A 27,207-nucleotide genomic window follows, 5' to 3' on the forward strand; every position below is an offset into this window, starting at 1 on the left:
GGGAGGAAGAGGAGGAGGAGGAGGTGGGGGGGTACAGGCTGTTGGGGTGCCCCAGGCCTGGGGACCCCAGTGTCTGAGCCTGGAGGGGGGGGGGAATAGCGAGGCCCGGCCAGCCGTGGGGTGGCGGGTGCCCTCCCTGCCCCGTGGGCCCGGCTGGGTGCTGGGGGGGGAGCGCGGCTTGCAAGAGAGGGGGGCCGGAGCCGGTGGGGTGGGGGGGACCCCAGGCACCGCTGCGGGACAGGGATGGGGGATTGCTGTGGCTCCACCAGCCACCGCTGGGCTTCGGCAGGCTTCTGGTCCTCTCTCCCCTCCTGAATGCAAAAATAGGGATCAGGTAACTTCGCTCCGTGTTTTATCTGTTGTCGGGAGCTGCTAAGCGGAGGATGCGCGCCCCAGCGGTAACGTGATAGCCAGGCCCGTCTCCTCTCCGCCAAACCCCGGCCTCCGATGCCTCGGAGATCGCTCTGGCAGGGGTGGATGGAGCAGGGATCGCCAGGCCTGCGGCACACAGGGATCCAGAGCCATGGCTCAGTCTTTCTCGTGGTCCTGGCGGCGTGGACGTGCTTAGGGGTGACTCTGCTTTTTGGGTTGGTTGGCTGTTGTCGCATCAAATCCCTCCAAACCCTCAGTTTTGACTTAATGTTTCTTGTTATGCTGACCAAATCTTATGACAGGACCTGACTTCCAGTTGTGGAGTGTTTCCCCTGAAGGGTAGGTGCGCCGGTTGAGCGGCCAGCAGAAGCGCAGCAGGAAAAAACAAATCCGTAGGTTTCCCGCAGAAGCAATCCGTGTTTTTTACGGGTGGCGGCGGAGAGGAAGAATATTCTCCAAGATCGCTGGGTCCTCATCAAAAGAAATGGGGATTGGTGTGTGCATTGGGGCGGAAGGGAAAGAGTAATGACTGGAGAAAGCAAATTTTGTGGTGGGATGGCAGAAACTGGGTTTTAAAAATAATCACTAGTGAGTCTTTGCTGAAAGCCTGTATTTTTGTGTGTGTGTGGAGGGGGGGGAATCGCACCACCACTCTAACACAAACCCCACGCTTCTAAAAGCGTTGTGCTGAGAATGACATCTGAACGTGAGCTGACTGCTCTGGGTTAATGGTTAAGGCCAAGCTGCCATTTATGAATTTGCAGTTCTGAACTGGTTCCTTGCTGAAGAGTTGGAAGCTGCTTCCCACCCCCCCCGGATAAGACAAAACTGATTTGGCTAACTGGCATTTGACTGCTTCTTGGGGCAGCTCCTTTGAATTGTGACCCAGTGGTTTCGGTCTGTTTTGGTGTTAAGGATGCCAGGTTAGTTCTTCTATGATTTGAAGGATAATTAGTATTTGAGTAAGCTCGCTCCTGTCCTGAGAACTAGGCTTGCTAGTGGGGAGGGGCAATGTTCAGCCCAGAAATAAGTGGAAAATAAATGAAGCTTAAAAAAAGAAAACAGCCCCAAAGTGAAATGCTGCTTAATTGCTCCAAAAATCCATCTGGTACTCTGGATGTTGAAGATAGAATAGTGTGTGTCACGCTGTGACATCCTGGTTATGGATTATGTAGATTTTAGTAAAACTTGCCTTTGTAATATTGCATTTGGGATATCCTGATGATTCATGAAGTACTGTGGTTATTTTGGAAGCAGAGGGCTTAAAATAAAACCACCCAGACCCCTTCTGTGCTCAGTTCTCCCACAGCAGCCTGACAGCAGCAGATATTTTGCACTGGAATCGAGGCGCAAAGCAACCCTGAATTTAATTTGAGAGGCGTCGCGTTGCTTCAGCCTGTTTGCAAGGGCTGATGTTCGTGCTTTGCTACTAGGTGTCTGAAATCGTGCCCAATTAACAGGTAAATATTTCTGCAGTCTGAGCTTATTGCATTAATTTTCAGGCCAGGCCAGGTATAAAGAGTGGCGACAGTAGGAGATTATCCTAAACAGGGGTCTTGAACAGCGGCTGGTAGCACCTTGAGAAGTGGTCCTCAAGATCTTATCGATGAGCCCAGCACTGGTAGTATTTGATATGGTTGTGTGGCGCGTTAGAAATCGTCAAGTTTGGCAGTAACCTGGTTAGCGCAAATAATGTGAAAGTTGCAGTCCTGCAAGAGCCGGATGTGACAGCGCAGCTCCTCTCTCCTTGGGTGCCTCCAAGGAAGAGCAGGGCAGGGTTGGCGCGTCTGTAGTTTCAGGGCGTTAAGTGACACGCAGGTTGGCTGATGGTAGATCACAGGTGATGTTATCCAGGCATGGTGGTGACACCAGGGAGCAGTTTCTGAGAGAATGATGTGGTCGGCTATATATTAAGGTGCGTTTAAGAGAGTTTGGCAAGTTCATCGGTTCATATGAAGCCATAGACGTAGAAACAGACATCAGATGTGTCACGTAGCAACCAAGAGCAAACTTTCATTTTGCCTGTGAAGGCAGTATTTGGAGAGAAATAGCAAAAGTGGCTGTGCTGGGTTGGACAAAAGGTTCATATTGCCAAGCGTCTGGAAGACATCCACAGCCCTAAGAAGATCTGACATTGCCCACCTTCAGGAGGCTCCAAAGCCTGCAAAAACAGCTCACGCACCCCAGAACGAGCTTGATCTTTATGCCGTCGGCTCATTCCCTCTGGCTGCTGAATCAGCCATGAAGAACGGCCCTGTGTTTTTGATGTCAAGGCTAACAAACGCCAGATCGAGCAGGCTGTCAAGAAGCTGCGTGATATTAATGTAGCCACGCTCGACATATTGATTAGGCCCGACAGTGAGACGGAAGTTGTTCCCTTTTTTTTTTTTTTCTCCTCTCTCTTTCCAGATTGATGTTGTGCTTGATGCAGCCAGTGAGATTAGCGTCATCTCAACCTCATCTACCCGGAGCTGCATAGATGAGACAATTAAATTTATTAATCGGACAAAAAACATGGCCCAAAATGGAAGTAAAGAAACAGGGCAAGCATGTGCCGATGCACCCCTGAATATATTCCAGCCCCTGAGATTTGCAGCTCGGGGACCGTCTGAGAAGGTTTTTGGCAGCTGTTTCCAGCCGCCCCTTTTCTGAGCTGGTCCTGTCTTTTCCTGGATGTGTGTAAACTTGCAGCGCCTACGGTGTTGCGTGGTGGGCTGTCCACCCGCTCGATGCCGGGAGCTGTATCGTGTGCGAGCAACTCCTCCTCCTTGGGCTTTTGGGACCTGCCTTCTCCTAGTTTCCCCCGGTCTCTCTAGACCTTGCGCTGGGAGGAGGCGGCAAGTGAATGAGCCTTGTTCGTTAGCTTCTCGTCACCTGCGGTTTCACCGAGCTCCCGCACGTCACATGTTGCTCTGCTCCTGTGTCAGCTCGTCGGAAACACGGATGTTTTAAGATTTTTTTCTGCAGCGAAGTGGAGGGAGCAGGGAGGTGGTACGCAGCGACGGGACAGTCGGGGTTCTCGAGCGGTTTATTTTATTGCTGGTGTTAATGTAGTGCCTAGAAACGGAGCAGCCCTGTTGGGTATACAAACTAAACTAGGTGACAGGTGGGGACGCCAAGGTGAGCGGGGAAGCAACGTGAAACTGGTGGGAAAGAAGCTATAAATAACGTAATAAAAGACAAACTTTCTTGTAGGCTTCCAGCAGCTTAATGAGCGCCTGCAGAGTCAACCTTGGATTCTTGGACAAATCAAATTATTAACCTCATCCGGAGTCCTGTGACTCTTCTGGTGCTGAGAGTCAGAGTTGACTTTTACTCTTACACGTGTGGAGGGAGCGAAGAGAATCGGCTCGCCCTTCCTTAACCCTTTAACTCAGCTTCTGCTCGTTTCAGGAGTTTGCTTTGTTTTGGCCGCCCCGCTGTTGTTTGAAAGTAACCCTTGGTGCTTGAATTCTTCCTCTGAAGGTGGGTTGCTGCGGTGGGCGCAGGCTGTCTGCGTCCCCTCCCGGAGAAGTAGGGGCTTGCGCTGGGCAGCGTTTCTCGGGGTCGGGAGGAGAGAGGCTTGCTGCACGCTGGTCGCCGCTCGTCCCTGTTGCGGGCTCTCCGGGGGTTTTGTGGAGCTCTGGTTTAAAGGCGCATCGGCTTCAAAGCTTGTTTCGGGAAAACGTGCAAAAAGGAAAAAAGTCGAAGCTCTCTTACTCTGCCAGTTTGGCCTAATAGTCTTGTTTTTCTCTTCTGAAATGAAAGCCCTCTTCTCGTTTTGCTGTCCAGAGACTGGCACGCTTGGGGGAGGCCAACAGACTATATAGAGAAAAAGGTGAAGTTGATTATCTGCACCTTACGGTGTGTATTGCTGGTTTTTCAGGGGTGTCTTCAGAGGAGTCCTAAGTGTTCGTTATAGCAAGAGTAAGTAGACACCATGCAGACAGGGTTTTCCTTAGGTTATTTGTGTCCCCTTAATGTTACCACCCCCCCGACATACTGACAGTAAGACTCCAACTTTTGCAGTCCTGTGTGCATTTCTAGGACCTACTGGGATCCCTTTAGGGTTCAGCAATTGGGGGGGGGGGAAATCAGACTGATTTGTTCCTGAGCAACATGGAAGCAAAAATTTGAGAGTTAATTTTTAAATGAGTATCCTTTTCAAATCGCTTCTGAAGGTCCTTTCCTAATTGAGGGTGTATTCTTTGCTGGCTATGAGTTAGAGTGCAATTAATTTATGTTAATTTTAGTAGCAAATAGTGCTTGTGACTGTTTTGCCAGCATCCCCGCTTTTGTGTGAAGAAGGATTTTTGTTTCATCTGGCAATTCTAGTATCGTGAATGAAGCTTTCTTTTATTTGTTCTTGAAATTTCTCCCCAGAATTGCTTGATAGAAATATGCGTGTACATCCTTTTCTTTTTTTAAACCACCGCGGTATGTTCCTAGCTCTCTTAACCGATTAGAAACAGTGAAAACCAGTTTGTCAGCCAAATAGTCCGTCGTGGCAGACGGGCCTGGCGCATCTGTGGCGCTTTGCTCTATTGTGTCTGTAGAAGGCCCCCTCTGTATGGGAGCAGAGGGAAAAGTGGGAAAATATGTATTTTAATGAAAAAGAAAAGTTTCTATAGGTAGATATTCCCTTTGAATTCAATCCTACTGCAGTGAAATCTAACTGAAGCTTTCCCATAGCAGTAGACTTTTCCATAGAGTCAGCGTACGCGAGTGTTTTCTCCCATGCTGCTTGTCACGTATGGTTTTCAGCCCGCAGTTCTTGATGCTTCTCTCCATCCGAGCGTGCTTCAAACCGCTGCGGTGCCGGCCCCAGCGTTTTCCAGCTCTTCCCTTTTCGTAGCCGGTCAGAGAAGCGGTTGCGGTGATCGCTTCTGCGGTCTCGTCCCCCCCGTTTTCCCGCGCTCGCTGGTTGAGCAAAGGCGGCAGAAACGTGGCCGCAGCGGCCTTTGCTGTATGTAATTTCCAGGAGCTGTTTGATCGTGGCCACCGGGAACAGAAATGCTTCCGTGGGGAAAACACCTCGCTGAATTTTCCAGCCGTGAGGATTCTCCAAACGGCTTTTCCAAGGCGTAAGGCAGCTACAGCAGCTTGATACGCGGGCAGCGCAGATCTGCGTTTCCTCCGAAAATAGGAGTTAGTGTTTATCAGCGAGGGAAATAAATCATCTTGTTTACATGGGAACGCCGAGAGATTATTTTCGGCCTCGAACCTGCTTTGAGGGAATTCTCGCTTCCTGTTTCTTCGGGGCTGATAACGTGTCTTTCTCTGATAATTGCCGTGCGAGCTCGTGGCAGCGCGCGGAGGCTCTGCGTGCCCCCGCAGGTGCTAGTTTGCTTCGAGTGACGTTTCACCTGCCTCCTCGGCGAAGCGAGGAGCAGGTTTTGCGTGAAGGAGGAGAAAGGAGCCGGCGGTGCCCGTCGAAAGGGTGGCGTGTGCCCAGCCCGGGCTGGTGCGGCTCCCGCACCTGGGGGGGTTTAGGAGATGCTCGTGCCCCCAACTCCAGGGCGATGCTGCCGGTGTTAAAGCAGCCTGCGCGTTTTGAGCCCTCGCCCTGCGGTAATCGCGGCTTTCTCCCGGAGGTGTGTGCTGTTTAGGAGAGGGGGAGGAGGATGGGAAATGCGATGAGTTTTCTGTAGGTATCTTCTGTGTTTGACTGGGGGTTTGGGCCAAGACTTGGGTTCTGTGCGTTGGTAGAGCTTGAATTCTTTAACTGCTTTGTATCTTCGTTTCTCAACCTGGTAAAGGGCCTTAGGCTCATATGCAGACTTTGTAAAGCGGCTACAGATGATCTGTTCCATGATGCACAAAATCTGTCTTCGGGGAACCATAATTATGTTGTATAAGGAGATAGGGCTTCAGAATGAAGTTGTTGGCAGCTTTGGAAATTCACAGCGAATAAAAGGAAAGCCCGACACTCCCTTCTGTTGCAAAACATTTTTCCTTTAGCCCTATGGATGATATGCTTTTCCTGGGGGTGGCCTTGGTAACAGGAACTAGACTGGGATTTCTTTTTCTTTTTTTCAAGTGAATATGGGTTAACATATATTTTTTTCCTTTTTTCTTTTTTTCCTTCTTTTTTTCCAACATTAGGTTTGTGTTGGCTGTGGGAAGTGCAGTCTTCGATGCGATGTTTAATGGTGGAATGGCCACAACTTCGACGGAGATTGAGCTGCCTGATGTGGAGCCCGCTGCCTTCCTAGCTTTGCTAAAGTAAGTGTCTTTTCACGTACAGCAGAACAGGAATGAACAGATTTAGTGTAGACAGGGATATTTTTAGTGAAAGCAGTGAACCATTTTGTGAAGCGGAGATCATTAAGTTTCTAAACAAAATGCCTCTTTGTTGATCTGTTCAAGCTCATTTAGATGCTAGCGTTAAATTCCTCTTTTCCTGGGTAAATGTCTTGTACATCTATTGCACAAAAATATCTCGCTCCGTATCTTGGTTTAGCAATAGTTAAATGAACGTGCCCTCCTGCTGATACTTTCCAGTATGGACAAAACTAAGCTGTATAGTTTTATTTTGTAAATATGTTATATGCTTATATGTTATACAGTTATACCATGCAAATGCAGCACGAGGGAGGTGTTCTGATTAGCATTTGGAATAAGCTGGCATGCTAGCTGTTGTAGTTAAATTGGTACTTAACTGTTTAGACAGAGTCCCATAAATACTCTTTCGTGAAGTGGTTTGATTTGATCCTAATGCTCTTTAAAAGAAGTGGGGGAAAAGTAATCCTCTTAACGCTCTATAAATTACAAGTACTTGGAGCTCGTTTAGATTATGGGCATGTGAGCAAGTTATCACAGGTAAGCAAGGGTGTGAAATGGGTGTCAGCTGTTCGGCATGGTACCTACCCTTGTGCATGTTTTATTCCTCTTTCATGGAGCCATTTTTGAATTTAGCTTGGAATAAGAGCGTGCACAGTGGTGACTAGCGGGCAGTAGTCAATGTGCTGCAAGGCTGCATGCTAGGGGGGAGGAGGAGGAAGGGGCCGTAGCATCCTATTGAGCGATTTCTTTAAGCTCGGCTGGTGCCGTATAACATCCAGCAGCAATCCTGAATGTGCGCTGAAGAGTCATTGTCCTGTTTCAATAGGATTTCTGTAACCTACTTCCAGGGGTTTCCAATCTCTTGCTCTTGACACGTTCCCCACTTGCTTCGTATTGGGAACGGTGACTATATATAGCTTTGGCACACTTTTTGCTTTACCTTCAAAAAGTGCTTCGGCCATGACGGTGCTATCTTAAAAGGTATTTTAAAATTGATCTTTCCTAGAATGAGAGGCCAGAAATAACAGGGAGCCCCTTACCCCTTACCCTTTGGCTCTTTTTAAATCGGACACCAGCACGTGGGGAATCCCCCTAACTGGCATATGACTTTATCAGCCAGTCGGATCTCGCTGGAGTCTGGAGTTAGCATCTATCTTTAAGACTTAATCATGTTAAAATAGCAAGTGAATTAGGGGCAAAATCGGATTGTTTCCCCAATTTCAGCAGCCGTATAAAAAGAACAATATGATCTTGGAAGAGAACCATCATCTGAAAAGACTCAGTGATTAGGTTCAGTCGTTTTCAACAGAAATGTTTATATTTTCTATAGAATAAATTGTGTGTGGATTATGGTGACTCCAAGGCTTGCAGTTTCTCTAAGGTAGTTCTGCACGTGGTCCAGTGGTATTTTAGATGCTGAAGTCAAAATGGAACTGATGCTTTTAAAATGCTCAAAACTTAAACGTGCCCAGGGAAGTTTGGGTGCTGTGTTCCCGTAGGAAGTTTACTTGGTATGAGCGTTCATAGAGTAAAAACAGTTGCTCCAAATGCTGATCTGAAATGGAAGCTGATACTTGCATATGTCTCTGGATTTGGTCCAGACCATGACCTAATGCTGTAGGATGAGGGGAGACTCAAGAAACCGCCAGTCGTGAACGTTCAGCAGAAGGTCCCTTCTGGAAACTAGTTTCTAATTGTGTTGTGGGCTAGTGGCCTTTAGGTCTGCTGTAACTGCATAGGGATCTTTCATTTTTCTTTTTCTTTCTTTTTTTTTTTTTTTTTCTCCTGGTAACCCAAGGAACTTTTTGGTTGTCTGGGGCTACAATCTAACTCTGCTTTTAAAACTAATAGTACGCTTTTTTCACGGTTTGAGCATCCCTGTGTTATCCCTGTTAGCGTACGCTGTCTGGACTGCAGTAGCAGTAACTACTACCATAGTCGTCGCAGTAAATAGAACTGGTTGTTTTTAAAGCAACTGTGTTCTTTTAATCTTGCAATAAAAAGGGTTACTTAGCGCAAATAGGACTGATGAAGGGATGTGGGCAAAATACATTCACGAGCCAGTGGCTTGGTGCTGTTACTAACAGATGCTCTAGAGCAACACAAAAGCCTGCTTTCAACAGCAGTGAGAGCGCTCCCCTTCCTCTGAATCCCTCTGTTTACGCTTCCCTGAATTACATCCTGACCCTCTGTGTAAGGAGAGGACCAGGAGCTCTCTTGCCGCTCTGCAGTGAGTCCCCGCGGAGAGGAATGCTGCCTTGTGCGCTTGTAGAAAGAGCCCTGTTGCTGCATGAAGCCTCCGGGGACAGCTGCAACACAAAGTGTTATTGTGCCCCCTGAGGCCTTTGGAGAAATGCAGGAGAAGGAATCGCTGGAGTTTTCGAAATCTCCTGTCGAAGAGGAATGCCAAGCCCTATTAACAGACTTAGTATTACGTCTCTGTGCTCAGTGCCTGTTTAGTAACGTCCAGATCCTGATTGGCAAACGCTTGACTGGTTAAAGGAAAAACAGTAAACAAAAAACTCTGCATGGGATTAGGACTAATACCAAATGCGTAACTGCTTTTACGGAATTCAGTCTGTCAGTTCCTGTTGTCCCTGATCAGCATGCTTGGGTATGAGGAGGGTCAGTCAGGCTTCTTATGAAGACCTTTGTTTTTCCATGTGGTATGAATGTACTTCCTTGTTTTGGCCTAACAGTGAAGTCTGATGCTTTGCTAGCAGCATGGCAGTCCTTGTTTTTCATTGCAATTAACTATTTCTTTATATTGTATTGCATGCTGTACTTTAGCATCTGTTTAATGAAATGGAACAGTTTGTGTTTTAACAGAGACTTCGGTATATAGAGTGGAGAGATAAGGGAAAGCGGGCTATGGATAAAGCATCTCTCACCATCTGCAGTGCATGTATATGTCTCAGTGCTTCTGATCACTTTTGAATTAGTGTTTAAAATGGAGCTTCTCTTCTAAGTAGTCAGACCAGATTGAATTTTTGTCCTTGTTTAGTCTAACTGAACAGCCTAAAATTTTAACTTAAAAGCTAAACTTGGCCAGATGCTGTTCTAGTCTAGCAGAAGTGGCAGGCTAAACAGCTCATTGGATGAGGGATGCCAGACAGCCAAAATATCTGATAAAGTAATCTATAAACTGTCTCCTTCATTCGTTAAGAGTTATCCTGTGACAAATAAAAACAGTATCTCCGTGATAAACCAGAGTCAGTGGAAAGGATTTGAAGACTGTTCCTGCTCTCAAATATAAGAAATAGGGCCAGGATGATGGCCAGTAGCACAGACGTGGCTTTTATGAATTACAAGGGGTTTTCTTGATTTTGTTTTGTTTTTGTTTTTTTGTTATATCCTGGCTCCTCTCGTTATCTTACTAGCTACACAAGACCAATGTTTGTTTGCATGCTTTCAGATTTCTTTATTCAGACGAAGTTCAGATTGGACCGGAGACTGTTATGACAACACTTTACACAGCTAAAAAATATGCAGTTCCAGCCCTTGAAGCTCATTGTGTGGAGTTTCTTAAAAAAAACCTCCGAGCAGACAACGCGTTCATGCTGTTAACACAGGTGAGTTTGCGACTGTTTGCATCAAGTCCCTTGAGCAAGGTCCATCAGAATAGGAAAACAGAAGTCTTCTGAATGTTATGAAGGAAGTGATCATCCGAAACGCAGCGGTTCTGTGTGTAGTATATTTTGAATTCTTCCTCTCAGGAGTCTCGTGCTGATGAGCAGGTTCTGATAAAGAACGACAACATGCAGCAAATGTTGCTGCCATTTCAGAACTGCTTTTCGTTTTGGAGTGGCAGGCGATTCCTTGCAGAGTGTGAGCTGGGGAAGCTATTAGCAGGATGGAAAAATTCATTTGCCAAAAAGAAAAGTGAAATGAGAGGGTTTGTCGCTTGTTCAGATCCAGGATTGGTGAAATAAGCTTTCTTTGTGCAAAGTTTACTGCAGCTAGCTGGTCAGACCTTCTTTGAAGGGCTTTTTACAGTAGAGTTTCCCCAAAATGAGAGAGGAAAAAATGCAACTTTTTTGGTGTCTACTTTGGTTGGCCTATTTTTCTGAGGAGAGGAAATGATTGCTACTTGGTACACTTAACAAAGATCTCTTCCTGAGCCTGTTCCAGCTCACCTTCCCGCTGTACGGAAGGCATACGAACCTGGAGTCTTAGCGGAATTGTGTTTCTTGAGTCTGTGGGAGGTTGGCTGGGTGTCCTTGTGCCCTTCTTCCTGATCTCATCTATGAGGGTTGAATTCCTCCATTTCATTTGACTCCTGTAAGCACCAGCCTGGAAGCCGGTGTTTCTTTGCAGCTTCTGCATATTTTGGAGAAGATCTGACTCTGCCCACAAGTTGATTAAAGTTAACAGTACCATCCTTCTCCGTTCTTAGCCCCATCTTTTCTTGCCTGGAGATCCAGTCTTGCCTAGGCCCTCTCTGGTAACAGCTGATGACATATCAGTGACTTCCAAGCTGTAGCCATGCAATTGCCTGTGTGTTACAGTGTCTCTAGCTGTTGCCACGGGCACCCTGTTCTCAGTGGTGTAGAACAAGAAACAAATAGGAGTTGCCTGTGCAAGTTCCCTTCCTTTAAAGGATGGGCATATTTTTGACTAGCTTTGAAGGAAAATTTCATATCAGCCAGCTCAGGAAAGCTACCATGATTCCTGATGTTAAACAAACCTTGCAGAGGAGTCTTCATAGCCACTCTGACTTGGGAACCAGTACTTTAGGATGGTCTGGCTGTAGGGGTTTGGCTGTGTTGACCAGTGGTAGCTGGCTGCTGGCTTTCTTCCTCCTTGTCACAAGTTTGTGTGTCTTTCAGGCTGTGACTGTAGTTACTGCATCCGTGGCAGTGTCTACACCAGCAGTTTTCTTGCAGAGCTTGAGGCAGTTTTGGCCTAAAGCAGTTGCTGCTGAGCTCTTTGCTTCTTTGCTGTGATTAAACTGGGATTTTATTTGGGTTTAAATATTTGTATCAAGTACTTAAAGTGGTTCCACTTTAGATTGCCCTTGTAGACATACTCTTCTCTGCTGGGATTCAGCTCTTGCTGCAGTAGATGTCCAATGCTTAATGTAAAATACCATGTCTTGCTTCATACATCCTTTTTTAACTTGGCTCTTTTCCACATGCCATGAATGGGTGAGTCAGATTCTGCAACATGGGGGGAATCACATTCCCCTTCCCTGGGAAAGATTCAGAAGACTCAGGACTCAAAGATTCTTGCTTGAGTGATGGTAGCCAAATCTGCACTCCCGTCTGATTCATGGTAGGGCAATTGTAACTCTTTGGCTGCAGCTCTCTTGTTCTTTGGGTTCAGCGGCCTGAAATCTGAAAGATCAGGAGCTATTATCCAAGAGCTGAAGTGAGATCTTTCCCACAGATGCTGATTTTCAAAGAGGCATCTTCTGTTAGTCATCACCTCATGAGAACTAGAGGAATAAACTTTTTGGTGGTATTCCTCATGCAGGGATTTTGTGACATGGTGCATCTCTGCAACCTGACTTCACAGCTTTGACCTGGTAAGGTGTAGGTTCATGGTGACTTCTTTACAAGTCACAGAGGTCCTTGTTTGGCAAAAGGAGGTGTCCTAGTTTTTCCGATATCAAAAACAAGATGCTACCTGACATACTGTCTAATTGTCAGTGCACTGGACAGCTGAAATGCGAAACGGAGACAGGCTTTCCTGGTTCTTTTTGCTCCACAGAATTAGTTTGTGGCTTATCTGTTATGATCAATTATCACTAGTGATTTGTATCTAGTTTTTTTTTACTGTTCGCTATCACAGTATACCAAGTCTTTAAAATGCTTGAGGCTGGGATTGTTCGAGAAACGTGTCTGGATCTCGATGACTGGCTGCACAAGGCACCTCGCCTCGTGAATCTGTTCTCAAGATATTGACAGTTTTGGTCCGTCAGTTTGAAGATCAGACTCTGGTTTTGCTCTTACTGAGCAAATCCAGCAGTTTGCGGCATCAATTACAGACTCAAGATCTGGGATGCATCTTGTATGAAACGTTTCCCAGCAGGCTCAAGACTGTGGACAGCTGGTCATATGGCCTAAGATCCCAAGCTCCCTCTGCATGTATCCCTGCTGAATCCTGCTGGTCTAGCAAATGTGACGACAATATTTTGAGCAGATCTCTGGCAGAAACAAAAGTGGCAAACGGTTTTCCTGATTGTTTGTGCCACATAGTGAACCGTGATGCTCTTTTGTGCCAGATGTACATGCAAATGTCACTTTGATCAACAAAGGAATAATAGCTTGCCTAAAGCCACTCTGGGGAGAACCCTGCGAGCATAACATGAGTCCTTCATGTGTCAAAAGAGAACTAGTACAGTAATAAAGTCTAAATCAGTCACAGCTCTTAGATGCCAAGAGTGCAGGGTGTTGGCAGGCCTCCAGCGCTGAGAGCAGGTGATTTTACTGCTGAAACTTCCCCAGTCCATGCAAAAACTGAATATTGCTTCAGCTCTTTGCACGTGAGGTCTCAGTGTTCAAGGTGGGCCCTACTACACTCTGCAGACTGTGGGCAAGTGTGAAGCAGAAGAGGTCCAAGAGTGCTGGCCTCCATGAGTGACTGGATTCCCAGCCCAAAACACAGTTTTTAGACATTGCCTATGGTAGTGAGCTCAAATCCCAGAGTATTGTGGCGTTGTCATGTTAGGTGTGGTGTTAAGACGGTCACTTCCTAAACAGCAAAGACAAAGCATCGGAAATAGGAAATTGTGCGAGTGGCTTCTCAGTGTTCCCATGTGTCTTAGGGGCTCTAAAAAACCTCTTTTCTGCTTATGCAAGGCATAGGGATGGTAACATATCCTGGCGGTCCTGGGGGATCTGCGATAGTAGTGAAATTGTTATGACTTTGCACTTCTGCTGGGCAGAGAAATTCTGAGCGACTCTCCAAGCCGTGCGCAGGTTTTGCGTTTGACTGGACTAGTACCCTATTTTTGGTGGAATTTCTTTAAGGTAATTGGATCAGAGTAGATGTTCCTGTGCAAAACATGCAAATGCACTAAGCAAGCTTCGTACCCTGCAGGGTTTTGCCTGTCTCACTGGGATGTGGGCAGAATGCCTGTTCCAGAGCTTAACTAATGCATGAGATCTGTGTGACCGTGTTCTTGCAGAATAGGCCACCTCTGCGGATCCTCAGAGCGAGCGGGCCTGGAGTCGTTGGGCTAAGCTTTCTTCTGAATCTAAAAATGCCTTAGTAAAAACTACCTGTGTTCAGCTGACCTGATCGATACAGCGCTTTCTAGCACTATAGTCATGTTAACTGATGTGACGTTAAAACGAAGACATGCCTGAAGACGTGTACGGCTAGAACGGAACTGATGCCAGATCGTGATTTTTCTAGTGTTTGCCTTGTCATGCTTAACTGCTTGTGAAAGCCTGCTGCAGCCAAGCGAATTCATGATGCAGCCAGACAAAGTTAATGAAGATGGCTGGGGGAGGAGAAGGGGGGATCCTGATGTGGTATAAACTCCACTTCAAAATACCTTTGGTGTTAACGATTGCTGCTTCATTACTAGGCAAGACTTTTTGATGAGCCTCAGCTGGCCAGCCTTTGCCTAGAGAACATAGACAAGAACACGTCAGATGCCATCAATGCGGAGGGGTTTACAGACATTGATCTGGGTAAGCTTTTTTCCTCCTTTCTACAGGCTTTCATAACAAGCTAGACTCTTAAGTTCTTACAGGTTAATACTTGGCGCTTTTCTTTTGTGGCTTTGCTGTTCTGGAGCAATCTGCTGAACGAACAGTCCCTGGCATTAAGTAGCTAGAGACGAGGCAAAAGAGCATGCTCGTTTGCAGAAATATTCTGGAATCTGCTTACTTTGGTACAGCTTGATTTTTCTGGGCATGATACAAAGCCCGTTTCTCCTGTTGATGTTGGCAGGTTTTGGGTGGGTGTAACTTGCCTTCTTTTGTAGAGTTGGCGTCGTTCCCTGCGTCTTTGTCAGGTTTTGAGTTAAAAAGGTGTTGCGTTTTTGGAAGCAAGAACTGGGTATTTTAATTATCGTGTGCAGTTGCCAAACTTGCTGGGCACAGTTACTAAACATTAAAATTCAGCCGTTAACCTTCTCCTAATGAGATGGACTATGGAAGTAAGACATGGGTAACCTTCTGGCTTTCATGCTGCTTGCTTCATCCAAATTTGACATCAACTAAGTTGCAATTCATTCTACTGAATGAATTCTCCTGAATTCACTTCCATTAACATACCAAACAAACGGGCACTGTTTGCTGCTCCGGTCATTTACTTGCTTATGGGATATGCAGGTACATCTTCCTTATGGCCTGGCAGGTTGCAGGCAGCACGTTTGGGAGCATGCTGGTTTTTGAATTGCTTTTCCTTTGCTTGCCTTGGCTGTACATAAGGTACTTTTGGCTAGGTGAATTCAGGTCGTTTGGGTTAGTGCCTAAAGTTGTCACTGTCCATCCTGCCTTGCAGACACCCTGGTTGCAGTGCTGGAGAGGGATACCTTGGGGATCCGGGAGGTTCGTTTGTTTAATGCAGTGGTTCGCTGGTCGGAGGCTGAATGTCAACGGCAGCAACTTCAGGTGATTCCAGAGAACAAGCGGAAAGTACTGGGCAAAGCACTTTCTCTTATCCGCTTCCCATTGATGACTATTGAGGAGTTTGCAGCAGGTAACTGAACAAAGGCATTTCTGCGAGCCCTGGTCTTTGCTTCCTCTGAACAGAGGATCAAGTACATGAAAGTGGGTTTTCTCTGTGTATCCTGTAGTAATTTAAACTTGAGATCTCCTCCCCCCCCTTCCCCATTCCCACTGACCTTCCAAATCTACTGTGTAAATGCTGTTTTTATCCATGATTGCTTGCTCTTGTTTTAGAGACTATGGTTCTCCATCAGATAGGAGCAAATAGCATCCTACTTGTGCTCGTAATATTTTTAGATGGTTGCTTTCTCGTTCAGCTAAGAGCGGAGATCTGAGCGGGGCTACACCTGCTTCCCTTCCTGACCATTGCAAATGTTTAAACCATGCAAAGCTAATGGAGTTGCAGCTAACTTGCATTGATTGTAACCTGCGCCCAAAGAGAAATGAGGGTGTTTTTTTCCCCACCCCGTTTGCTGTTGCCTGTAATCCAGCAGTGGTGGTGGTGGTGGTGTCGGTGTCCTCTTGCTGATGCTGTTCAGAGCAGAGCTTCCAAACAGGAGGAACTTTCCGTCCTTTGAGCTGAAGGGTTGGTGGTGTTTAGTCTGTGTCTCAAAGCATTTTTTCCACATTTGCATTAAGATCGTGATCTAAAAAGATGTCTAAATTGTTCAACAGTTTGACTAAAGATTTTGTTTTGTTTTCATTGCCTGTTATTTTTGACTTCATATTCTGGTGATTCTCCAGGGATTGAAAACTGGCAACCAACAAATATTTTTCATGTTAAAAGAAACCGTGGAGCCGTTTTGAAAACTGAAGCTTGTTTTAGGCCGCAGTTATTTGTACAAACAAGCAAAAAGGGTCAGTGACGCCGTTCCCTTTACAAATCGCTTCTGAAAACAGAGATGGTGTCAGCTCACTAACAGCTAATGTGCAGCTTTCTAAAATGAAGGGGGTATTAGTAAGAAGTAAAAAAAAAAAAAAGCTTATAACTTGGCCCCCATTTTTATTTTGCCCGTCACAGCAGTGTCGGGCCGTGGGACATGACAGTCTCGAGAAACGGCTTGGTCAGGGAGACGGGGAGCCGTTCATCCCGCGGGGTGACTTCCCTCTGGGTTGGCCCAGGTGAAAACATCAGCGCGTATTTCGTCCCTTCGTGGCGTATCACGCTGAACGACAGCTTTGCAGCAGATTATAGGCTTAACATCTAGCTTAATTAAAGAGGGCGTCCTTCTGGATAGCATCAAGGCGGGAAGCAGCGCAGGCACACCGAGCTTTGCGTTTCTGCATAGCTCCCGTTTCTTTCAACCCGCCCTTCAGATCTCTCATAAAACAACCTCACGCTCGAAGGGACGTGTTAATTTTGGCATGGTTAGGTTGAAGCTTTCGGGTTGGGAGCACGGTTGTGCCCCCTCCCCATGCTGTCTGTAACAACCGCTCGCTTGACTCGGATCTTTGATCAGTCTTTTTGCCTGGAGAGAAATTCTTAAACTTTCTCCTTCCGCTCCAACAAAAAGAAACTCCAAAACGCCAAACCAGGATGGTTGCACTGGTCAGCTGTTGGGTAAGCAAGGGGATACCTTGATATTGCTTCCGCTTTGTCCTTTAACGTTTTTGGGCAGACGCTGACTCCTTTGTGAACCACAGCAGAGGTGGGAGAAGGAAATTTCTTCTCCTCACCCCCCTCTACCAAAACAGAGAAAAGGGTTTTGCAGACTCTGGTTTCACCAGTGTATTGAATAATGCAGTATTGGACGTGGAGCTTTTGCATGAAGACGTTTTAACTGGCAAATGGGTCACTCCCTTCCCCTCAGAGCAAGTAATCTGAAACATTTGAGAACTGAATTGCAGCAGCACAGGATACGTTCAGACACGATCGGTGTCAGTTAATTTTTGTTGAGCTAAGTATCCCTGAGCTCGTTCATCTGTTAACAGCCTGCTTCCTTACATTCTTTCATCTGTGCCTGTTACGGTCTTGGACCGTGTTATGTCTGCCTTTCAAGAGTATGCAAAGGGGCACGGTTTTTAAATATCGCCAAATTTAACCAACTGTAAATTGTATTGGGCCAAAAAGTAGCCAGGAATTTGCTTCCTGCATTAGAGTGTGCAACAGTGCTGCTGTTTCTCTAACATACAGTAGCGCTCTTTGCATTAAAAGCCTCTCACAAATGGAGGCGCAGAGAAGCTTTTAACTATTTGCTAAAGGAATTGAGATACTAATTTTTACCCGGTTCCACTTTTGAAAGTGGCCAGAGTAGTTTCCAAAGCTTGAGCTTAGCAGTGCTTCAGAAGAAATACCTGGTTACTGCAGCAAAGACGAGAACTTGTTCCAACTCTCGCTGGAGTCGCGAGCCTTTTTTTCTTAGGTTCTACAATAACAGGCAAAGAAACTACTTAAAAAAACTCAAAGCAGGGATCAAATGCCCCAGGAAGGGAGTCAAAGCAGGGCATGATCTGAACCACCTCTCCCTCAGCTGAAAAATATTCCAGGTGCCGTTCCTTCCCGCCGTCCCTCGTGGATTTTCTTGAGGTCTCAACGGCGATATTGTAAAATACCAGGTGTATGAAAATCCCTTTCTCTCAATAGTATTATCATATCCTGAGGGAATGGTGGAAGGATTAGCGGCATGTTTTACGTTTTGAACCAGTCCTTGGAGTCAACTGCATTTTGGCCCTGCGGAGCCGTGCGCTCCATCGCTGTTTCACATCCGTGCTCTGCACGGAGGCTCCGGAGTCAACAGCTGCTGGGCAGATGAAACCCCTTTCCATCCGGCCTTCCGTTCCCACCGCCCCGGCGAGGTCCCGTTTGTGACGTCGCTTTTGGCCCTCAAGCCCGGCCGGCCCCCGCGCGTACCCTGATGCTGACGGCGCCGCTGTTTCCCTGTCGCTCCGCAGGGCCCGCGCAGTCGGGAATCCTCACGGACCGCGAGGTGGTGAGCCTGTTCCTGCACTTCACCGTGAACCCCAAGCCGCGGGTGGAGTTCATCGACCGACCGCGCTGCTGCCTGCGAGGGAAGGAGTGCAGCATCAGCCGTTTCCAGCAGGTGGAGAGCCGCTGGGGGTACAGTGGGACTAGTGACAGGATAAGGTCAGCTTCACCGCTAATTCTGCTGCCGATAGATTCGTGTGTGCCGAGCTTTGAGCCTCCCCTAGTCCTAAACCCACCAGCTTACGTGCTCGACCCCGACTCGTGCCGTACAACCCCTAGGGCGAACCCCGAAGGGGGAAGCGCTTTGCCGAGAGAAAGCGTCCCCGGATGTGTTTGCCTGCGAGCGCATCTGCGGCGCCGGCTGCCTCTTTGCTCCGCTGTTGGCAAAGGTTTGCAGCAAGCCTGGCCCGGATGCGCGGCCCTCTCGGCAGATAGTCCCTCTCCTTTCCCAGCGGCTTCCCGCAGCCGCTTGACGGTTGGAGTCGCCAGGCGGCTCGCGGCTTTCTGCCGCGCCTGGGTGTGTTGGCTAACCCTTGCTCCATCAGTTTGCATGGTTAAAAGCGTCAGTGTGGCTCGTTGAAGCCCTTCAATCTTGGCAGTGTTGGGGGAGGGCTTCGGATAAAATGATTGCTGCTCCTGCTTTTCTGCCAGCATCTAGTTCCTTTAGACCTAAGCTTGCGGAGAAACAGCAAAGCCTGGTAATGGGGACAGAGGAGCGGAGGTTGGCGTGGCAAACGGTGGTGGTTTGCAAATGTTGCGTGGCCGAGTGGATAGAGCAAGACAAGAAGTACTTGGAAGTCTTCTTTGTCTTGGGTGGAAAGAGGACCCACGCTGATAAAGTACTTTAAAAATCCTAAGTCCTCTCATCAGGGCTGCTCTTGCATACCAAAAGAGCTGGCAGTCGGATCTTCTGGGCCTTTCATTCCCTTACTGAAGATTGTAATTGGGAAAGCTGCTAGCTCCAAACATTCATTGCTCCGAGATGTAACATTTGGAGACTTTTTGGAGCTTGTATTTGATTTTGAAGTTCGGCTGCTGACAGCATCAGGGTTTATCTTTAGCAAAGCTTGTGTTTAGTTTCAACACTGAATATTTTATGCTGCTCTCGGAACATTGGCTTTTAGCCGGCTGCAGATATTTGTTTTTGAAATGTGCAGGCCTGAAAGAGTTGGTGGACAGGTGAAGAAATGATGTTGGCAGTTTGGCAGGCACCAAGACTTTCTGCTACCCAAGAAGAGAGAGCTGTAGGGGGGCAGCTGGGGTGAATATCCTTTCCCTTGCTGCCTTAGGCAGCAGGGATTCTTGCATTCAGGAGCTTTTGAAATCTTATTTTCTACTTGGGAAAATCTGGAGTGCACCTAGCTGCTACGCTGCAGCAATATCCAACAAATACCTAAAATCACATAAATTCTCTTCCAGTGCTCAGCAGTGAAATACCTAATGGTGACACTTGTAAGTGGTCTCTGCTGTTACCTGGCTGGAAGGATTGCTGCCAACCTGAGGGTGGACACTAGTCCGCAGGCTGCCCGGCCTTTGCCTGGCTGGTGTTTTTGGATGTTAACATTGTACCACAACCTTGGGGCACTTTCCGAGCCCGGATTCTGAAATTTGATGATGGGATTATGTGGCTTTGCATTTTAAACTAGCAAACAAAATGATTGACGGCCCATTAGGACAGTCAAAGGTGTAAACGTGCAAATTATGACTTCTGTAAAGGATTTCAGTTACTAGCAAGCCTTATGCTTAAAACTGCAGTATGTGTTTGATTAAATCATAGATATGAAATTAAAGTGAATGAAGATATTTGTGCATCTTCCTTGTGCTAAAACAGTACAGAAGCGGCAATTTGGTCTGACTTTCCTGATCTCTTCCTGCAGGTTCTCAGTAAACAAAAGGATATTTGTAGTTGGGTTTGGATTATACGGATCCATACATGGGCCAACGGATTACCAAGTAAATATACAGGTATTTTGTCTTTACTACATTAAACATATTTGCTGCTGTAGGGACCGTTTTACCTGTTTTAGTGAATATTCAACAACATCTTAACTTAGAAGGAACTGTATTTGTTTTGTAGATCGGGTGGTTGGCAGATGTAGTGTGGACCAGATGGGGCACTGGGGATGAGAGGGATTATTACAGTCATAATTTTATGCAAGCTTTCCTGGCGTGTCAGTGCAGTATCTCCCTGTTCGCCGCCTTTGGAAATGCATCTCGGAGAGCTGTGATTTAGTTTGAGAAGACGCTGTGCCTGCTTTCCCATGCAGAGCAGGCCAGGCCGATTCTGCCCTGCAGGTACTTAAGCAACGGTTGGATGTTGCAATTATTTGGACTGTCTTCTGCTACAATCTGTACAAATGCAGTCATCAAGATTCAACAAGTGGAAGTGTCGAGAGAAGGGAAGAGAAGAAAACAGTTGCTATATATGTGCTGAGCCTGGATAGTGCATACGTGCAGCCTAACGTAGTCAGTGTCCTTATTGGAGATGATGAGTAGGACTTACGGAGCCTGTTCGTTGGCAAAGTTGTACGGAGTCCATTGAGATATATTTCAAAGACTGGATCACTTAATGGGTGGCTTATGAAAATCCCCTGCATGTTGTTCTCTGGATGCACATATGTAACCTGAGTCTGGATCACTTGAAGAAGCTTCTCCAGGAAGATTCCCTTGACACGGCACTGCTGAGGAGACGAGCACAGTCCATCAGTATTTCTTCCTTAATTGTGAGGGCCTCTTTCTGATGCCTCTGAACTCTTGGAGGTGAAAGGCAAGTGAAGATCTAAGTGAGAACATCCACCTGCAGTCTTCTGTCCACCTTTGGCATAAAGACAAAATGTCTCAGGTTACCTGGGGCCTGGGCCCGTGGTTGTGCAGTGTGATCATAGCGCTGAAGCCAGGCCTAAGCAGTGGGGGAATAGTGCAGTCGCAGTCGGGCTCTGAAACTGGGGGGATACACCTGCACTGGTGCCAGGTCCAATATATGTGAGGCAGCATTCAGCTTAACTTTACAGATTAAAAGTTAACATTTTTCTTACAGATCATCCACACGGACAGTAACACGGTCCTGGGGCAGAACGACACAGGGTTCAGCTGTGACGGATCATCAAACACTTTCCGGGTCATGTTCAAAGAGCCCGTTGAGATTTTACCCAACGTCAACTATACGGCATGTGCTACTCTAAAGGTATCGTACGGAGGTGGTGTGGATAAAGAGAGGTTTATAGAGGCAGATGAGAGCAGGTTTCTTTGGTCCCTTCAGGGCAACATGGTTCTTGCTCTGCAGTTTTCAAGGCCAGTAGTATAATCTCAAGGGTTCGCTCTGGAGTCCTTCAGCCATGGTGGTGCAATGTGAATGTTCACCATCAGCATTCAGAGTTAGTTTTTAACTTATCTACAAGCATACAGTAGTTAACAGGCTGCATTAGTGATGAATTGATTTTTTTTTTTCCCCTGTTTATACAGTTAAGCTGCCAGTTTTGTGGGTGTGTAGTCCAGAGCCTGCCAGCACTGGCTTAAAAAAGTTGATATGTAGCTCTTGAGATGTGGTTAAATATAGTGGTAAAGTCTGATAGAGATGAGAACTTTGCTCAAAATACCTCAAGTGCAAGAACCGGACAGAAAAGGGGAGGCGTTGAGCTTGCCAAAGCCCTTTGGTTCAAGTCAGGCTGTGAGGCCAGACCTTCCAGAGCGTACTTGGGCCCTGGGGTTCAGCTGGGCTGTGATCCTTGTCGTGATCCGTTCTCCCGTTTCCTGTAATCAACGCAGGGTCCAGATTCCCACTATGGAACCAAAGGACTGCGCAAAGTGATCCATGAATCACCAACAACAGGAGCCAAAACCTGCTTTACGTTCTGTTACGCGGCTGGGAATAACAACGGCACTTCTGTGGAGGACGGACAAATCCCAGAGATCATCTTCTATACATAGTGCAGCTGCGGAGTTGGCTCTGGACTTTTCTGTTCTCTTCCCCGTGACCTTCTAAACTAAATTTCTGGCTGAGTTTGACCACACCAATTGGAGCCACACTAGCCAAAGGTCTCAGTAAAACCATTTCAAAGCTCATGTTTTGCCTTGTGCTAGTGATTCTGCTGCTATCACATACCAGATTAACTGGTTTACCAGTATCATTTGTAGATTGTCTGTGGCTACTCATTTCTCACCTTACCGATTAACCCTATCTAACAACATGCATTTTTTTTTTTGGACTGTAATGAATGTAGATGCTTTTCCACCAGTCAGAAGCATGGAAACAAACGGCTCTGGTTGTGGTTATATTTGCTGTGAGGAGATAATCCTGCAAAAAGACACAGTCGAGGGCTCTGTTGCCCATCCTCTCTGCTCTAGCTCAGCAGTCGAGGCGAGACGGTTGGCCACGTCAGTCCAGCAGCACCGCTGCGATGGCAGGGCTCGGCCAGGCCGTGCCTGGCACGTTCCCTCCCGCCAGCCAAAGCGTGTGCAGCCGCCTTCAAAAAGTTAAAGAAAGTGGCCTTTTCACTGAGGCTCTGCTGTTTCAGCACTACATAATCCTGAGGGAGACCTCAGAACTAGAGCGCCTCTAAAGAGACTACAGTGTTTTCATGCTATTCTCACTAATTTGTGACAATCCTTTGATGACAGCTAACTGACCTCCCCTACGGATGGCCGATGGCCCGGCGCAGAGCTGGGAAGGGGCAGCGGCTCTGGCCTGGCAGGGCGCTCTCCTCGCCAGCGTGCAGGCTGCCGTGCTCCATCCTGGTGGTGCTTCTTTAGAACTTCGTATCGCATCTGAAATGATGGGTGATACGCGAGAAACCCGCCCCCGTGCAGCGTTTAGCAGCAGGGAATCCACACTAGTTGTTACTGTGCTGATCAACTCCTTTGTTCTGAGATAGTGGCAGGGGGTTGTCGGTTGACGCAAGCAAGGGAACTTGCCTTGCCCGGCCCCTGTGTTCCTGTGTATTGCTGCTGTTTTCATGCACGTTTCAATGCATTTTCTCTCTCTTCTTCTTCTTCTTTTTTTTTTTTTTGGTCTTCGTTTTGTTTCTGTGCATTGCTAACCCACCCCTAGGCTGCTTCAGAGTGCTGCTGCCCTGATGCAAAATAGGAAGAGGCTCGGTGTGCAGCTGCCCGTCACCTAATAATGCAGCAGATGGACGAGGATTTATGAAACAGTTTAGGAAAACGTAAAAGTTTTTTTTTTCCTGTTTGCCTGTGTACATTTGCACAGTCTGCTTGCTTGGACAGGCTCAGGAGGAAGATACTGTACTTAAAAATGTCACCTGGCTTCGCCTCCTTCTTACCTGTTCAGAACTGGTTGCTTTTCCCCACAAGCAGGTACGATTTTAGCTGGGTAGATAATACTGTCCTGCCAGGGAGGAGGTGGGTGGCTTTTCCTTCTGTCACTTGTCCACTGGTGAAGACCACAAGACTGTTTCCTTCCCCCTCCTCTGCAGAGGAAGCTCTAATGAAATAAAGGACCTTCTGGCATAGTGGCCAGAGCCTTCAGAAGTCTGCATGGGACTCACTGGTGTGGTATGGGGCTGCCTCAAAGCTGAGGTTCCCTTCTGAAAACCTTCTGGGCACGCTAAGGTGTCATCTTAACTTGCTGGGTAGCACTTGCCACCTTACTTAGATGCTAGAAGCTGAAGCCTGGTTGTCCTTTACTGATGCAGATGGCTTAGTGCCTACTAACTGATTGGGGAAATGGTATCTCCTGCTCTTCCTCCCTCTGGATTGGGCTCTGTCCTTGGTCTGTGGCTGACCAGGTATCTCCTCATCAACCACGCAGCAGTAATACTGTCAGGAACACCTTGCACCTAGTAATCAGTAGCTATTAGAGATGTCGATAGTGTGTTACGTTCTCTAGGAAGACATTGTAAGATGTGTATATTGTAAGCCTGCTTCAAGGTAGGATGTTTTTAATATGGCCAGTAAAAAAAAAAAAAAAAAAAAAAAAAAGAGAGAAAAAAAAAAAAGATGGGTCCATGACTTAGTTATTGAACCTGACTCTGTGCAATGCAAACAGTGTTGTGAAATGGATTAGCAGAACGGAGATGCTCCTTCCTCCGCAAGGGAAACTGCCTTCTCTTGGGATGTACATAGCCGCCCCTGCTGAGCCTGCTCCCGCGCTGCCGCCTCTTCGCCTCCGCTTGTCCAAGGTTGCAGGACCTTGCTTGTAGTGCCAGAGAACCGCACCGGGGTCTGCGGTGTTGCCGGGGCATAGGTTGTCTGCTGCGGACGTACCACCTCTCGGCATTTCTGTACGCAGGTGGCAATAGTGGAAGTAATTGGAATATGAAAGAAGCAAAGCTGCACACTTGGCTATGGAAATAGCAGGACTTGAAGTAGGCCTTGGGTAAGCTAGATCAGCTGAGGCAGGCCCGTCCTTGCTGGCTCTTCCCTCCAAGCATCTGGTTTTTACTACTATTTTGTTATGCAGATTCTTTTCCCCACTCCACCTTTCCTGCTTTCAAGCCACAAGGTAGGTGTCGTAGCTTGTCCTGTCGGGGGAGCAGGGAGCGAGAGGAGTTCAGCCTCTGAGCTACGTCTAAGCAACTTCTGTTCTTACGGCTTTATGCAGTTTGATGCAATTCTGGCTTTTGTAGATAGATGAATGTAATTCATTGTTGGACATGCCTGTTTCCAAAAGTATGAGATATTCTGTTGTATCACGTCACCTTCCAAGCAGAGCTGGGACTGTCTCGACTCCCGTGCTATACTGATGAATGTATCCAATGCTCTCGTTCAGTGTTCACACTCTGCTTTTGGCCAGCTTTGTGATTTGTAAATAGGAAATCAATAAAGACATTGGGGTTGTCTTTACGAAGTTTCTTCATGATTTGAACCCGGGCTCCTGGAGGTCCTGTGAGGAAGGCAGGGAGCGACTTGCTGGGAAGCCCAGAGGTATCTGGGCAAGGACACGTCATGGTGGAGCTGGTGGTTCTTTGGGTCAGAAGAGCCGGAGGTGCCGAGTGTGTACGTCACCCCCTCCAGGTCTGTCAGATTTAGGCTGTCATTTTAAGACTGAACTTCTTTAACCTTGATTGAAGGTTTTTGATGATTTAACACCCACTGAAAGCCACCCTGTCCTTCCGAGGTCAGCCTGGTTATTTGAAAGCAGGTACCTTGCTGGAAGCTGGCGCTCGCTTTGGGCCGAAGGGGCTCCTGTCTTTGGGAGCGGGATGTGGGTCCCCTTGCTGGAAATCGCAGGGGCAGAGCCGGGGCGAGGGAGCGGCTCTCGCTGCCCGGCTGCGCCCCAGCAAAGCACCTTTCAGCAGCTCCCTGGTGTTGTTGCTTGACGCCTCTGGCTGTTATCGGCCGAGCAGAGGGGACAAAGCTGCCATGTCGGAGCCGCTTGGTGAACATGATCCCTGGCCCGGCCGCTGCTGCAGAGGTTGGAGGGAGCATCCAGCCTCCGTCCTCACAGTCCAGGCTCTTCATGAGCGCTGTGTGGGCAAAACCCTTCTTTGCAGGGCTGGATAAACTCACGGGGAGTGGAGACCCCCCGTCCACCTCCCTGCTGCTCTGCAGTTTTTCCTCCTGGGCTTTGGCCTTGCCTTGGTGCTTTGGCCGCCCAGCGTTGGTGCCCATCTCATGGAGGTGCGAGGTCCTGGGGCTCTTGCTGCGTCTCGTGTGGCTGGAGCGAGCTGGCTGCCCCGGCCCTTCCCACTCGTGCAAGGGCAGTGAGCTAAAGCTCTCCCCGGCCTGCGGCCCCTGCGTGCCAGCGAGCGGACGGGTAAATAGAGTGAGGACCAGGACTGGGGCCAAGGAGCAGGGCTGGGACTTGTCCCCTGCATCCCACCGCCATCCACAGGCACCGGAGCAGCATTTCGGAGCGACCTGCCGGGTGGCAGCACCGGGCTGGTGGCAACATGCGAGTCCCGGTTCCTGCTGCTGGAGCTTTGTGGCTTCACGTGCCCAAGAGAGCCGGGATGGGCAGGGAGCTGCCCAGAGCCATCGACCTCGCTGCTGCTCCTCTGAGCTCCCCCAGCCCTTGCTCCTGCAGCGTTGCATGAAAAAGAAATGAGGGGGACGTATTTTTAGCTCGGTTATTACTTAGCAGCGGGGAAGATGCAGTGGCAGCGCACAGCTGGTGAGCAAACCCTCTGCTAGGGATGACTCCGAGGGGCCAAATCACCTGGCAGCTCCCAGCCTGGCCTTGCCCTGCCCCGGGGAGAGGGGACAAGGGCTGGGGTGCAGGGGGTGCTCACCTGTGTCCCCACCCTCAGGGCCATGCAATGGAGCACAGAAGAAAGTAGAGGGTTTTTAAGGATTTTTTTATTATTATTTTTATTTTTTTTAAAAAAAAGCCCCTAAATTCTATGGCTTCAAGGAAGCATCAGAGAAATTTAAATGCAATTTCTGTACACTTTTGTCTTAAAGCAATAACTAAACTCGCAACGGAACAAACGCCCTCTGCTTCGGAGCTACACACGTACAACCTCAGGATTCGGCCTCCTCCCTGGAAGGACGCTACGTCGCGCGGGGCCGTGCCGTGCCGCTGCTCGCCAGGGAGAGGTTGCAAAGCCGGAGGAAGGGGGGGAGACTCCCGCAGCTGCGACCCTTCCCCACTGCATGGCTCCTCTTCGGCCTCTGCCTGGGTTTGTCTGAAACGATGCTCTGAGAAGGGTCCGCTTCCAGCGACGATTTAAGGCGATTTTTGTTTGTTTGCCTTGTCGGAGGAACAAGAGCAAACGTCGCACATCGCCCCTCACCAGGGCCTCGGCGCGGGGGGGGCGAAGGCGCTAGCAGCAGTCGGGCTGCCCTGGCTGCCCCTTCCCAGCCCTCCCCAGCCCCTGTCGAAGCCGGTACCGAAGTGGGGCCGAAGGCTCGGCTGGGACTCGGCCACAGGTGGGTTAAATCCCTAAGTGAGGAAGAAGAGGGGCTGCAGCCTTGCTCCAGGGCCCAGTGTGGGGCCATATAGGCTGGTGCCGGAGACTCCCGGCCCGGCGCGGCCTCAGGGTGGGGATGGACGGACAGACATCCCACCTTTTGGAGCTGCCACCACCCCTGGCGATGGTGGGGTTGGACAAATGCTTC

The 27,207-nt window shown here is 48.1% G+C and overlaps 1 protein-coding gene across 1 annotated transcript; it reads left to right on the forward strand.

The window, feature by feature from the left end:
- Positions 1-6,456: 6,456 nt before the first annotated feature.
- On the forward strand, positions 6,457-24,990 carry BTBD2 (BTB domain containing 2). The gene is made up of 8 exons (XM_026076492.1): positions 6,457-6,576; positions 10,052-10,208; positions 14,174-14,279; positions 15,097-15,294; positions 18,156-18,348; positions 20,067-20,154; positions 21,227-21,373; positions 21,955-24,990. Exons 1-8 carry the CDS (start codon positions 6,494-6,496, stop codon positions 22,114-22,116), a joined length of 1,134 nt encoding a protein of 377 aa, XP_025932277.1. The 5' UTR covers positions 6,457-6,493; the 3' UTR covers positions 22,117-24,990.
- Positions 24,991-27,207: the final 2,217 nt, after the last annotated feature.

Source organism: Apteryx rowi, unplaced genomic scaffold (genome assembly GCF_003343035.1).
Source record: "Apteryx rowi isolate R43461 unplaced genomic scaffold, aptRow1 scaffold_433, whole genome shotgun sequence".
NCBI lineage: Eukaryota > Metazoa > Chordata > Aves > Apterygiformes > Apterygidae > Apteryx > Apteryx rowi.

Bases quoted from the DNA above. Each gene is read 5' to 3' on its own strand.
- BTBD2 (XM_026076492.1), top strand. From the start codon at position 6,494: ATGTTTAATGGTGGAATGGCCACAACTTCGACGGAGATTGAGCTGCCT. The intron at 15,295-18,155 runs GTAACTGAACAA...GTCGCTCCGCAG, and splicing joins TATTGAGGAGTTTGCAGCAG to GGCCCGCGCAGTCGGGAATC. The intron at 20,155-21,226 runs GTATTTTGTCTT...TTTTTCTTACAG, and splicing joins ATTACCAAGTAAATATACAG to ATCATCCACACGGACAGTAA.